General features: G+C 29.4%; 1 protein-coding gene across 1 annotated transcript; it reads left to right on the forward strand.

Annotated features, from left to right (window-relative positions):
• Esp (Epidermal stripes and patches) lies at positions 1-13,021 on the forward strand. Its single transcript, XM_070311705.1, has 11 exons — positions 1-684; positions 5,200-5,366; positions 7,375-7,628; positions 8,051-8,252; positions 8,590-8,810; positions 9,015-9,186; positions 9,505-9,672; positions 9,853-10,014; positions 10,291-10,431; positions 10,517-10,662; positions 10,986-13,021. The coding sequence occupies exons 2-11, from the start codon at positions 5,201-5,203 to the stop codon at positions 11,331-11,333; spliced, it is 1,980 nt and encodes a 659-aa protein (XP_070167806.1). The 5' UTR covers positions 1-684; position 5,200; the 3' UTR covers positions 11,334-13,021.
• Positions 13,022-13,863: the final 842 nt, after the last annotated feature.

The raw sequence follows: 13,863 nt of genomic DNA on the forward strand, positions 1-13,863 counted from the left end.
ATATTGTATGGGAGAATATTAAATCATTAGCATGTGATCGGTGACCGAAGCCGCGACCAAATCATCATATGACGATTACTGTTCTCCACGTCATCGCGGGGGAGGCTGAGGTCGTCCAGGAGAGAGGGAGTTCGCCCCATTCGTGAAACACGACGCGTTTAAATGGCCGGCCGCGCGTCGATTCCAATTCAGTTTCCATGCCATTACACCGCGAAAAACCGGTCTGAAATCTCGCATACCCCCGTGTGATACATAAATATATATTGTATTTTCTGTAAATCTTTCGGAAATATCTTTCTTATTTTTATCTTTCGATTCCTGTGAATATAAGTTAATAAGAGCAATAATAGCTGGAGAGAAAGAATCGGAAGAAAATTGAACGTTTATAAAAAGAGAATAGGGAATTATAAGGATTTCTCGTAATTTGTAAAAGGCATTCGAAGCAGATGTTTCTTTTCTTTCGTGACGAATGCTTTTTGCCGCTTTGAAAGCGGCATTGAAAATAAGCGCTTTAACAAAGCGCGATGATGTTACGAGCTAATAGAGAGAAGTATCCTCGGGATTGAATTTTCTTGAGAAAGAAAACTGCGCTTTGGGGTTTTGTGATTTTTTTTCTCCTTGCAAGGACAATCTTCGAGAACAAAAACGGATCTTCCTCAAACCAAGTACTTAACAAACACCAAAGTAAGTGTAATATCTGTTATATCTTCTTTTATCTTTACCTGTTTCTATACAATTATTAAACGTATTGGAATGAAAATTTTTATTAAAAAAAAAAAAATGTCCAAAAAGATTACAATTTATTTCAATTTCTGAATTTTATTTTAGTAATCTTGATAATTGTGCTTAGAAATAAAATTTTGCAATTTAAAGATCTCTTGCAAACTTACTTATATTCGATATAAAAATTTATTATAAATTTATTATTTACAGTTTAATCGAAAATATGGTTTTATGTGTAAAACTTGATGATGAAGGCAAATAAAGTAAAAAAAGAAAAAAAACATAAGATACTTTGTAGAATAAATTTTCATAATTACGAGAATCTATGATATACATGTATATGTAATATTGGCATAAATTTATATACGCGAAATCATCAGCGCGGTGCGAATTTATTCGCAAGAAAAAAAAAAGTGAAAAATCATTCCGTTTAATAGCGTTTGATTATGTTAATGAAGTTGTAATAATCGTGGAGAGATTATGAGTAAAATCAATCCTATTACATAAAACATCGAATAGATTTTCAATCACTCGTCTACTCTTCAATTCATTGGGTTTTCGATTTAACGCATATATAATTTGATTATTCATAATAAATTTCTTTACAAACTTTGTTGATAGTTCTCTGTCTGTTTACGATAGTCATTTGCTCTTCGCGATATAAGATTTTGATCGAAGATTGTATTTTAAATGAGAATTTCTTATGATTGATTCTCGATTGACTTTTGCAAAGAGTTACGACAATTTGCATATCTTTGTCGATAATAGTTAAATTTCAGAGACGATAATAACTAATCCTCTATCGATTTGCATAATCTAAAATCAATCTATCTGTTTGCTATTTATGTAACTTTTTAGTATTGTGTACACCCTAATTTATACCTACTCCAATTCATATAAACTTTGGTAGATCTTGTGATATATAAAAGAATGTCACTGCCAAAGTGATAAGCGATCTAATACATATTACACATTACTTTTATCAATTGATGATCTTTCCTCTTGTAAATAATCTGATTCGACTAATGCTTATTAATGAAACAAGAGCTAGATAATGCAGATATACATTCAGGAAGACTTTAAATACATGTTTATAAAACGAAGTTCAACACGTGTCTCAGAATTCGTGCGGCAAATTACATATTTCAACGAACGTATATACCAACGTGTTATGATATTATTAGTGTATTCATGATAACATAATTATCTATCTGTAGATTATCTACATTAAAAATATGACAATTGCATATGCAGAGATACAGAGCAAAATGAATGTCATTTAATGCGCCAAGAGAGACAGAAAATGAAAATTTATAATTTATTAACTACTAAAAAAAAAATTTCTTGTCGATACACCATTTTGAAAAATTAAAATTATCTTTATCGGTATTGAGTTAAAAACTATTCAAATATGCAAATTTATGATACCGTCGTGGAAACCCGTTTTTATCTATCTCAAACAACGACGTAATTCTTCCAGTAATCGTATTCCTAAGATCGTATAATTATCGTTTATTATACATATAATTACGGTTGTGTAGATACATATTAGAAAAATTTTGTGCCAATAACCTTCGTGGCAGCTTTTAAAATTTTATATACATGAAAAGCAGTCAGTTTTGATATGATATATTTCTTCTTTTCTGGCTTCGATCGATAGCACTTGCAATAATTAATCATCTTTGAATCACACATTTGAAATAGACAATTGCAATAATTATATACAGTTTATAAATATCATATATTTTTACACGAAAAAAATGTAGAAGTTCAATATTCTTTCCAAGTGTGATTCTTATCAATTGTTTTAATTTTAGAAATATGTTAATATTTTTCTACCAAAAAATATGATTAAAGAATCATAAAAAAGATTATTTTCTTTGTACACATGTACAAGATACATAAATAATATCAAGATAAGAGAATTTTTGAGCTTTTCAATTTTAATATTCATTCCAAATTGTATGACTATTGTATTTAACAATTTGAATTGAAAAACGTATTAATAGATGACTTTTTTTGCTAGAATTCATGTCATTTTTTTTTTTTTTTTTTTTTTTTTATTGGAAACAATTCAGCGCGGACAGATATCTTTACTTTTATTTTCTTTTAAGATTGTCCTAATTGCTTGTTAAAATATACATATATATATATATCATAAATTTCATATCATGATGTATTACTCAATATTTACGATATTTGAGCAAACTGCCACTTTTCTCGCGATTCTCCAACATATCGCCGGATAAAGAGATAGGAAAAGACGCAAAGAATATTTCGCAAAATAGATATTGCAAGAAATACACATGTATTATTGTTGCATGATCGTACAACAGACTTTTTTGACTTTTAGAAAATGCAACTTGTAAGCAAACGTCAATATCAGCGAAACAATCAAACAGATAGAATGACGCCAGCCAATCGAACCCACTTATAGTAATTGCGACTTTTAACGATAAATTAATTCTATCGACAATCAAATGTAATTGTTTTAATCGACAGATTGCACTTTGTACATATGCAACGATACATTTTATCTTATTTTCTTTTAACAAAACATAGTCTTTTTTTTAAAGATTTTGTTGAACTTTAAGATACTTATCAAAAATTATCATTTAAAAACATTAAACAAACGATGCGTCTTAGTAACACACCCCTAATGTAATAGTAAAATTGCATGATAAACTGATTAATATTACTTAACATGAATAATTTTAAACAATAATTTTTTTTTTCCATGGGATTATAATGTGCACATGTAAAAAAATCATCAAAAAATCTGCGTTTAAATTAATTACAATTGATTAATGCATTACATAAATGAAAGCAAAGACGTGAATTGAACTGATTATCAATTTCAGAATATAATAAAACGAGAAATAGAAAAGCACATTATATAAAAAATAAGATTTATCGATTGATTAAATTTATTGCGATTATCTATATAATTGCATATATAGGAAATCAAATCTATATAAAACCTAAGCAGCAAATATTTCTGTGCAATAATAGCTTAAATTATTTTATTAAGCGAATTTTTCTAAGATAAGAAAATATATTATATATGTCGTTTACAAGAGCAGGAAAGAAGAAAAAAAAAATAGCTGGAAACATTTTATTATTAATTTAATTTAACAAAAATTAAATTGAAAACATAAAGATTGGAATAAAATAATTTAAAATTAGAAAGAAACGAGAACTACAAATGTATTATTATTTCGAAGAATCCCTTAAATATATCTTGAAACTTAATGCATATAAATAATGGAATTGTAATCTTCTTATGATTTTAAAAACTAAATGGATGAGAGTTTTAATTTTTAATATTTAATAACGCGAAGAGAGAGAGAGAGAGAGATAATATCTTGGTGGGACCAAATGCACAAATACACGCCTAAATCTTTTGTGGTTGGAAAGTAATATCGATTTGTGTCCAGGGCGAGATACAAGATTGAAAAAAGTTATGAAACTGCGCATCTTACATAAAATAGGGGCAATAGCCATTACGATAACTGCTTTCACGTAACACAGTCGGTAAATCGAGGGCTGCATTCGTGTTGCATTTGCTGCATTTAAGCGATGCTGTTAGCGAAAAAGAAGCAGTGATCACACACATATATTAAGAAAAGCAACTTAGATAAATAAAATTATATCTTATTCAAACAAATATTGGGAAAAATTAAACAAATAAAATATTTATGTAATGAATTTTGTCGATAGAATTGAATTAATAATTATTGAATCAATGTTATGTTACATTATGTTAAATTACTTAAACAATTTGCTCGATTATTTTGTTATTTTTTTAATAGAACAGACATATAGTTATCAATTTTATTTATTTAAGACAGTTTTTTCAATGTAGTTATGACATCTTATATTTATATTTTCTCAATAAATGTTTAGCAGATGCAATAAATCACGTCTCTCACGTTCTATTTACGATATAGCAATATTTTTATAATGTATTATTCCTCCAATAAAAAAGTAGGGAAATTAAAAAAAATGATATTCTCGTGACAATAACATCGCCTTGACTGCAACTGGTGCACAGTTCATGATCAAGTGAAATAATAAACTCGTGATATATCTCTTCTGTGTTCGCAAATATTATTTCCAATCATCTTAACTACCAATCGAAGTATCACGATCGCATTGCTACATGTTACGATTAATCTAATAGCGGTTGAAAATTTTGATCTCTTGAAAAACCCAAATATCTCGTCAAAAAAATTTTATTTCCTATAACAAGTAAATTACTTTTTATTTACGCTTTATATAAAATAACATATTATCTTAATTTTTCTCATTTTCTTGTGTAAATAATCTGTATAATAATCTGTAAATAATTTTATTTTATGAATATACATGGTATATCGTTGAATTATTCAGCATCTCGATCGCTGTTATTTTGAGGAGTCGATTAAATTTTATACGTATTGTATCTGTTAAATTTGTGTATTTTATTTTTTTCAGGATGAAAAACGGTAACAGTTCGATAGACAGCGGACAAAGATTGGAGGGCTACGTGAATCACGGCTTAAGTGAATCTACCAACAATGTGGATCTCATTCACTCGTATCAATCTTTTCATAATTCGCACGGAAATCATCGAGACATACAGGGTTCCTCGGATTTTATTTGTAAGTATCAAGTGATGATGTAACATGCAAATATTGTGGCGAAACCATATTTTTGGCTAAATTATAAAGTAGACACGTGAAAAAAAAAAATTATATATACGCTCTCTCTATTAAAAAAAAATCGTACTATAAATCAATTTGCTTCTTGCATGCGCGGCGAGGATGCCGTAAAAGTAAGTATTTGTCAAAATTCAATGAATGAAAAATTCACCTGTCGGACAAGTAAGATACATTAATAACGTATCTTATAAAATCAATTAAAATCCTGTGCGTCATTTTATAATATGTTACTTTATATATATGCCCGCACGTGATAAGAATATAAAAACTTTCGTCAGTTTATATTGTAAAAAACACGTGCTTTAAAATGCAAACTATAAAATACTGTTGAAAAAGAAAATATTTCTTAACATTTTATTTACGAAATATTATTCTGGAATTTTTACCTGTTTACGTAACAAAGACAACAATATATATATATTGTATATCGATTTAATTACATTTCAAAAACTTAATGATATCGATCTTGATATCGCGTGGCTCCGAAATTTTACAATAGTTACCACAATCTTTTTTCATTCGACATTACACATGAATAACTTTCTTTATTCGTCAAGAGTATTGTACAATATTTAATAATCACTGATAAAACAATACTTCAAGCTTGATAAAATTTCGTTAATAATCTTTTTTTAGCTTAAAATTAAAGTTGATAACAATTATTTCTGTTTCGATAAATTGTGTAAGGTATTTGATAAAAATTATTGTAACGTAAATTAATATAAAAATAAAATAAGTAACGGATATAAAAATAAATTTTTATATTAGACTGTTGTTTGTTTATGTAATATTTGGCAATCCTATTTTTATGCAAGGGTATCAGTTATTTCATTGCTTATTTCGTTTTTTAAGAAATGTTTATATTTCACATATAAAATATTCTGCATAGAAAAAAGTAAAAAGAGAAAATTATTAAAGAATTTTCGCCGAATTTGTGTGTGCTACGAAATATATTCAGTGACGTTGGCAAACGCAAGATTGCAGCAAAGTAATCTTACGATTTATGCATATCGTCAATGATTTTATTCTGCGAAACTGGTTCGCCTTCCTTGGCGCGACCAACGCAAAATCGGCCTTCGGAAAAGCGGACGTACTTTAAAGAGACGTACTTACGTCTCGGCACGTGCCTGGAAGTACATGGTAATTTTTTTTTTTTTTCTCTGTATGTGCCTTCGCTTGGCGAGATAATAAATTTAACATAATGTCCGCGTGCGATATATGAGTACTCCGTCCTTGTCACTTGCTTATCACGTTACATTTTCGTATACGCGAAATTATTTATGGTTTAACGTGACAGATTGCAAACGATATGACAGATAAATCCCTTAAAAAATACAGATAAATCCCTAAAAAATACATGGAAATTGCGAATCGTGATAAAATTTGAGCACCTACTTTTTTTTAGATTATTCTTATTTATTTTAAAAATTAAGCAAAACGTTATATGGCCGAGATGATTAAGAAAAGATAAAAATAATTTATGTTCTGTCAGTATAATCGTTCAAAAAAAAAAAAAAAAAAGCATACTTTCTTAATATGTACAGTTTTTATAGAATACAGAATTTGACTTAAATAATGACTATTGAATAATGTGTGTGTGATACAAAAAATAAATCAGTAGATTAAAGAACACTAAAAATAAGTTGACTAATGAAAAATTATTTGCATTCTAATAAAATCTTGCAATAATTGATAATAAGACTATCATTATATACGTAATATATATAATATATTTGAGGAATATAGAGATAAGAACTAAACTTGTATTCTTTGTATTGTTATCAATATTAAATTTACAAAAGAGTATCAGAGATGCAAAATAAAATTAGAATACTAACATAAAATCAAAAATAATTTAAAAATATATCCTCATATATTATATACCAATATACATATACATAATTATATTATAAGTATATGATTATTTTTGCTTGCTACATGAATACAGTGATCGAAGAGTCAGGAGATGATGAGGTCAAGCAGAAGGAAGGTCTTTTAAGCTCGGCGTTGCAATATACAAGGCGGCGTGCCAGGGCCATATGTACGAAGAAAACCCTTTACAAAAGATTGCCGCTCTTGAGTTGGCTACCAAGGTATAACAGTCAAGATGCGCTCGGAGATCTAGTGGCCGGAATTACCGTGGGTCTCACCGTTATTCCTCAGTCACTAGCGTATTCGAATGTCGCCGGTTTACCACCGCAGGTACATAAAAGAGACATTTATTATTTGCTTAATGATTTACAAGAGTTACATAAAGATTATATCTGGATTACATTGGTGCAATAGATGTTTGATCAAATATCTTTTCTAGATTAATTTAAAATCGATAAAAATAATGGAAGATAATTTTTAAAAAATTTTTTTCTTTAAATATACGATTAAAAATAAATGATTCTTTCCAAATTAATTTACAATAGAAACAAATAAATAATATGCAAAACCGTGCTTTTTAATTAAATTTAATTAAAAATTTTACTTTACTAAAATTTTATTTTAAAAATTTACATAAAGAAATGTAGTATTATAAATTTTTGAAAGATAATTCTCGATGTTTTCATTAAGAAAAAATTGACAAAGTCTCGCATATCCCCATTTATATACACGTAAATCATTTTTTATTTCAGTACGGTTTGTATGGTAGCTTTCTGGGTTGTTTCATTTATGTAATTTTTGGATCCTGCAAAGACATACCCATGGGACCTACCGCAATAATTTCTTTGCTGACTTATCAAACGATATCTCATTTAGACTCTCCGATACAACATGCGATTTTGTTGTGCTTCATAGTCGGAATTGTTGAGTTAATAATGGGTATATTCGGTCTCGGTAAGTCAACTTTAATATTTTTACAAGAACAAGGTAATTTGATAATCATAAAACGCATAATATGATTATAAAGCATTTCAATATATCTAAAAAAAGAATTGTTGTTGAAAAGATTTTATCTAGCTTCTAGTTACTGTTTTTAAAATTAAATTAACAATGAAAATATTTTTAATACAGATGCACTTTGGATTATTTTTGAATATGAGCAAAACAACTTATGTGTCGCATTAAATTTGACATTAAAATGTAATTTTCTCATTAAAAAACTTTTTGTATTTTCGCTTTATAGAGTGAATGTAAAATGGATAGCGAAAATAAAATTTATTTCATTTTTCAGGATTTCTGATAGATTTCGTCTCCGGACCAGTAAGTTCCGGATTTACGTCGGCGGTGGCTTTGATAATCGTCACGTCGCAAATCAAAGATATCCTTGGCATCTCTGCCAAAGGTTCCCAATTTATTGAAATGTGGCATAGTATCGGTGAGCTGATACACGAGACATCAGGCTGGGATGCTACTCTTGGTGCATCTTGCATAGCATTACTGTTAATTCTGAGGGTAAGTTTTTCTTTTAATATTTTTTGATAAACTTTGAGAGGAAAAGCGATTAAATTATTAATACGTACACACACACACACATACAAAAATTGTCTTAATTAATTATTAATAAAAAATATTTTACAAAGAAAGTTTAATTTAATATTAATATTAATATTATTATTTTTATAATATATCTCTTATAATACGATATTTGTATTACAGTTATTAGCCGCATGCAAAATTGGTCCGGACAAGGAAGAACTTCGTACTACAAAACATCGCATCATGAATAAATTCATCTGGTTAATCGGCACTTCACGAAACGCGCTTTTAGTAGTAGTTTGTGGTTTATTGGGTTGGAGTTTTCAGGACAAATCGCCTGTCAAATTGATGGGTATGCGATACAAATTAATTTTTTTGGAAAATTAGTTTTGTGCAATGACAAAACAAATGCCCGACTGTGCTAACAAACTTTTATAATCAAATAAATATATAAGAAGATAAAAAAGTATTATATATAAAATTTACTATAAATAAAAATTATTCGTATAGTATCTTTATTATTAAAAAGATAAATTATTAGATCTTTAAATAGATTACGATGCAAATTATAACAGAATATTATGTGTATATATTATAATAGAAATATTGTAATTCAAAAGTCCAATGATCAGTTTTAGAAATTAAACCAGACTAAAATTTTTCATCATAGGTCATATACCGGGAGGTATGCCCGCTGTACAAGTCCCACCTTTTGGATACATTAAGGATAGCAATACGACGCTGACGTTTATCGACATGATCGGCAATTTAGGCAGTGGTGTTCTCGTTATACCGCTCATTTCTCTAATGGAGGATATCGCTATTTGTAAAGCCTTCGGTAAGTAATTTATGAGAAAGTACATAATAGAAGATTGCCTTTCACTGCGTCGTATAAGCTTGCATCATGCAAAAATGCAAAGCAATAAACACTTTTAAAATTTTTCTCGGCTATACGCGATCAAGTAATTTATATAAGTCTTATTACGAGATTGTATTAGGAAGTATACTTTTTTTGCAGCTAACGGAAAAGCAGTAGACGCTACACAAGAACTGATAGCGATTGGTGTGTCGAATATTGGAAATTCCTTTGTACAAGCTTTCCCGAGTACAGGATCTCTGAGTAGAAGCGCGGTGAACAACGCTTCCGGCGTCAGGACACCGTTGGGCGGTGTTTATACCGGTGAGTTTCACTTGGAACTCTTATGAATTAATTATTGCATCTTTTCTTCGCTTGCGAGTTGGATGCAAAATGAAAAAAGCAAATAAGGCTCATAAAAGATATGTATTTTGTCAAAATTCACCTTGGATCTCAACTGTTATCTTTTAAATATTTATGCTGTGTCGTATAGAGATAAGTCTGCCGCATTCTTTTTAATAATAAGATGAATTAATATATATAATTCAAGATATTTTCATTCTTCATACGATGTAATATTTATATATGTTTCGTTTTCAGGTGTCTTAGTAATTTTAGCTTTGCTGTTCCTTACCCCGTACTTCAGTTTTATTCCACGTGCCACTCTAGCGGCAATCATCATAGCCGCTGTCATCTTCATGGTTGAAGTCAGAGTCGTGAAACCGATGTGGAGGACGAAGAGTAAGAAAAGGCGTTTCATAAATGTGATAAATATCAAATAAAAATTTCACATATATCACGAATGAATTATTCCTCCGTGTTTCAGAGTCAGATCTCATCCCGGGTCTGGGCACGTTCATCGCGTGTTTGGTGCTGCAATTAGAGATAGGTATTCTCTGCGGTGTCGGAATAAATATCCTCTTTATCCTCTATCATGCCGCCAGACCGAAAATAACCGTGGAGAAACTCAAGGTAATTTTTTTATAATTTATTTAAAAAAAAGAAAAATGAAAAATCGATTCTTTGCATTAGCGAGCGTTCACTTCAATTCAGTATTCTTGATTATCCTAAACTTGCTTGTACTTCTCTCACGGATTGTACGATATTTTTTATAAATACAGAATTATATAGAGGTACATTTAGTTTCTCTTGTATCGTGATTACAACTTAAAAAAAAAAAAAAGAAAGAAACGAAATTTCTTCGCCCTTTGATTTCATTTTTTCACAACGAATTTTCATTTTCTCAATTTCTCTTTTCACAATCAATTTGACTAATCGTCTCTTCTGTCCGACAGACTCTTCACGGTATTGAATATTTAATGTTGACGCCCGATCGTTGTTTAATCTTCCCGTCGGTGGACTATGTGCGTAATTTGGTGACCAAATACAGCCAGCGTGCCGAAAGCGTTGCAACGCCTGTAGTGATCGACTGTTCACACATCTATGGTGCGGATTTTACGGCTGCTACAGTCATCGAGACTTTGACAAAGGACTTTGCCTTAAGAGGCCAGCCACTCTTCTTCTACAATCTGAAGCCGTCAGTATACGCCGTCTTCGAGGGTGTCGAACCTACGGATTTCACTGTTTATTATACCCAGGAAGCATTAGACGACTTGCTGAAGGAGAAAGGGTATACGAAGTAAATTAAATAGAAGGCAACACGGAGAGCCGCAATTGCTAGAATTTTCGATACATCAACATTTTCGAAGTGTATCCTTTGAAACTATCTGGATCGGCAATAGCTTATTACCGAGAATACGCAAGAATTGCAAAAAGACGTTACTTTGATTAGACTTCAAAATGATGCGTTAATTTCGCTATGAAAGCGAAACTATAAAGCAATTATATATTTATATATACCGTTGTTCTTATTGTGAGATTTCGTAATTTCAGGTATCTAAAAAAATATTTTATTTTTACCTTTCACATTCGGAGATTCACGCAACTTAATATATAGCAATAGAGAAAGCATCGAAATAAAGAATACGCGCATAGAAAATATCGTCGATCTATATTCAATTTACGTTTAATAGAAAAAAGACGTAACTTGATGCGTGTACTATAACGGAGAGACACGAAATAATTTTCATTCGCACGTAAAATGGGATTAGTAATCGAAGAACGGCAGTTGTTGTATTTGTCGAATATATTTATTTATATATATATGATATTGCTGCCATTATGTACTTCGAAAAGAAAGATACTGTTAGAATAGATTGAAAATATCCTATATGATAGGTATGAAAAAAAAAGAGAAAGAACGTTTAACAATCGTGTAAAAAATTAAAACGCGCATCCTAGAGGATGTCTTTATAATATCTCATAGATTCTTTTATCATCTTAGAATATTTATTTAACTTTTCAATGAAGCAAAGATATATATATATATAAATCTGTGTTATATTCTCACATCGATATTTAGCATTTTCAGTGTATTTGAAGTCCTTATTTAAAATCATAATGCATGAAAAAGATATATAATATACTGCATTGTACATTTTTATACATTTACTACTTCATCCAAAATAACACTACGTGTTCTGGAAATATATGTACATATGTATAATAAGTTCAAACAATACTGTGATAATTTTATAAATGATGTTTAGCGTACAATCGACGAAAGATATTCGTCTTCCGGCGGAATCGCAGCTTCCTCCGTGATAAATAACAGATTTTTCGTGAGTTTTTAAAATGTTCTTGTTAGATCGATTCTTATTAGAAGCATATTTTGATGTTAAATTTCATTATAATTTGATCAATTAATAAGAAAAGATTTGTAATATATATAATTAATTTAAGATATGCAATTTACATGTGGCTCATCTTTTTCATTATATTCCTGCATTATTTTTTTTAGAAAAAGCTCTATTAGAATAATAATATTAACACAAATAATAATATTAATACAATTGTTAGAAAGACGATGGTAATTATAAAAATAATTTTATATTAATTATTATAACTATATCGTTCATTATAATATATGAGAAAAGTTTATAATTTAATTCTTTATATAAGTTAAAAAAAAAATAAAACAATTTTCAAACAATGTGCAGCAATATAATAGTAAAAATAATAATTCTACTATATTCCCTTTCGCAGCAGCAATAGATTGTTGAAAGATGTTGAATTCAATACGGGGTTTGTTGCTTTAACAAAACAATGTATAGACATATATTATATACATACTTAATAGTTATGTACGCGTGCGTGATTATATACGTTACAAAAGAAAATGGAAACTTGTGGTAAATCAATCGGCATTTTGTATCTAGAAAAAGCTTCATTCATTTAATCAATTTGTAAATAGTTGAATATGTATTTATTGTCTATCAATCCTCCCGCAATAATTGTTTATCTTACACTAAATCGGTTAACATATATAATAATTATACATCTATTTTTGTAGTTATTTTCAAATCTATTTCCAATTTGAAATAAAAGATGCAATTAATTAGCTTCAATAAGATCGAGAAGGCATTGCGTATATTTGTGATAAAAAATTATGCAAAAATTGAATCGCGGAAAATAAGAGACATGGCTTCTATAAGTTTGAGTTGTGGAAAAAAGAAAACTAATTATTTTTGTAATTCCTAAAAGAAAATAACATACCGAATTTTATATAAAGTACAGAATAAGTCCATAGACGGTGTTATATCTGTAATAATTTTTGCACAACGAACAATCTAAATGCTAAACGATTTGCTCAAACTATCATTTTTTTTAACAAAAACTGTACATAAAAATAGAAAAAATAACGGTTTTTTTTTTAATTTGAAATTATCTTAAATTATTATTATTAGCTACTCTTTTTGCTCCAATCTACATGTATATATAGTCGTCTCTTCTATATACGCAACATTTGCCATGTCTCTCTAAATACAATGTATATTGATGTATATGTGATGATAAGGTGAATTGATCCAGGCGAAGGTCGTTCACGCGCTTTCATTAGTTCGATTGTCCGTCGACAAGGTATATCTTATCCTTACACACCGCATATTATATAGGGCGATGGTCTCCCTTCTCCCGGCCAACCGGGCGCTATCGATTGTTAGGAACACCGTGTTCAGAACCGTAACTGAAAATTATAGCACCTGCAGCGAATTTATTTTCAATGTTTTACAAATGATGTTTCTACGAAAGTAACCATTAAATTTTAGAAAAGAC

The sequence above is a fragment of the Polyergus mexicanus genome, unplaced genomic scaffold (assembly GCF_030449975.1).
Source record: "Polyergus mexicanus isolate NDT 795.1 unplaced genomic scaffold, iyPolMexi1.0 SCAF_20, whole genome shotgun sequence".
NCBI lineage: Eukaryota > Metazoa > Arthropoda > Insecta > Hymenoptera > Formicidae > Polyergus > Polyergus mexicanus.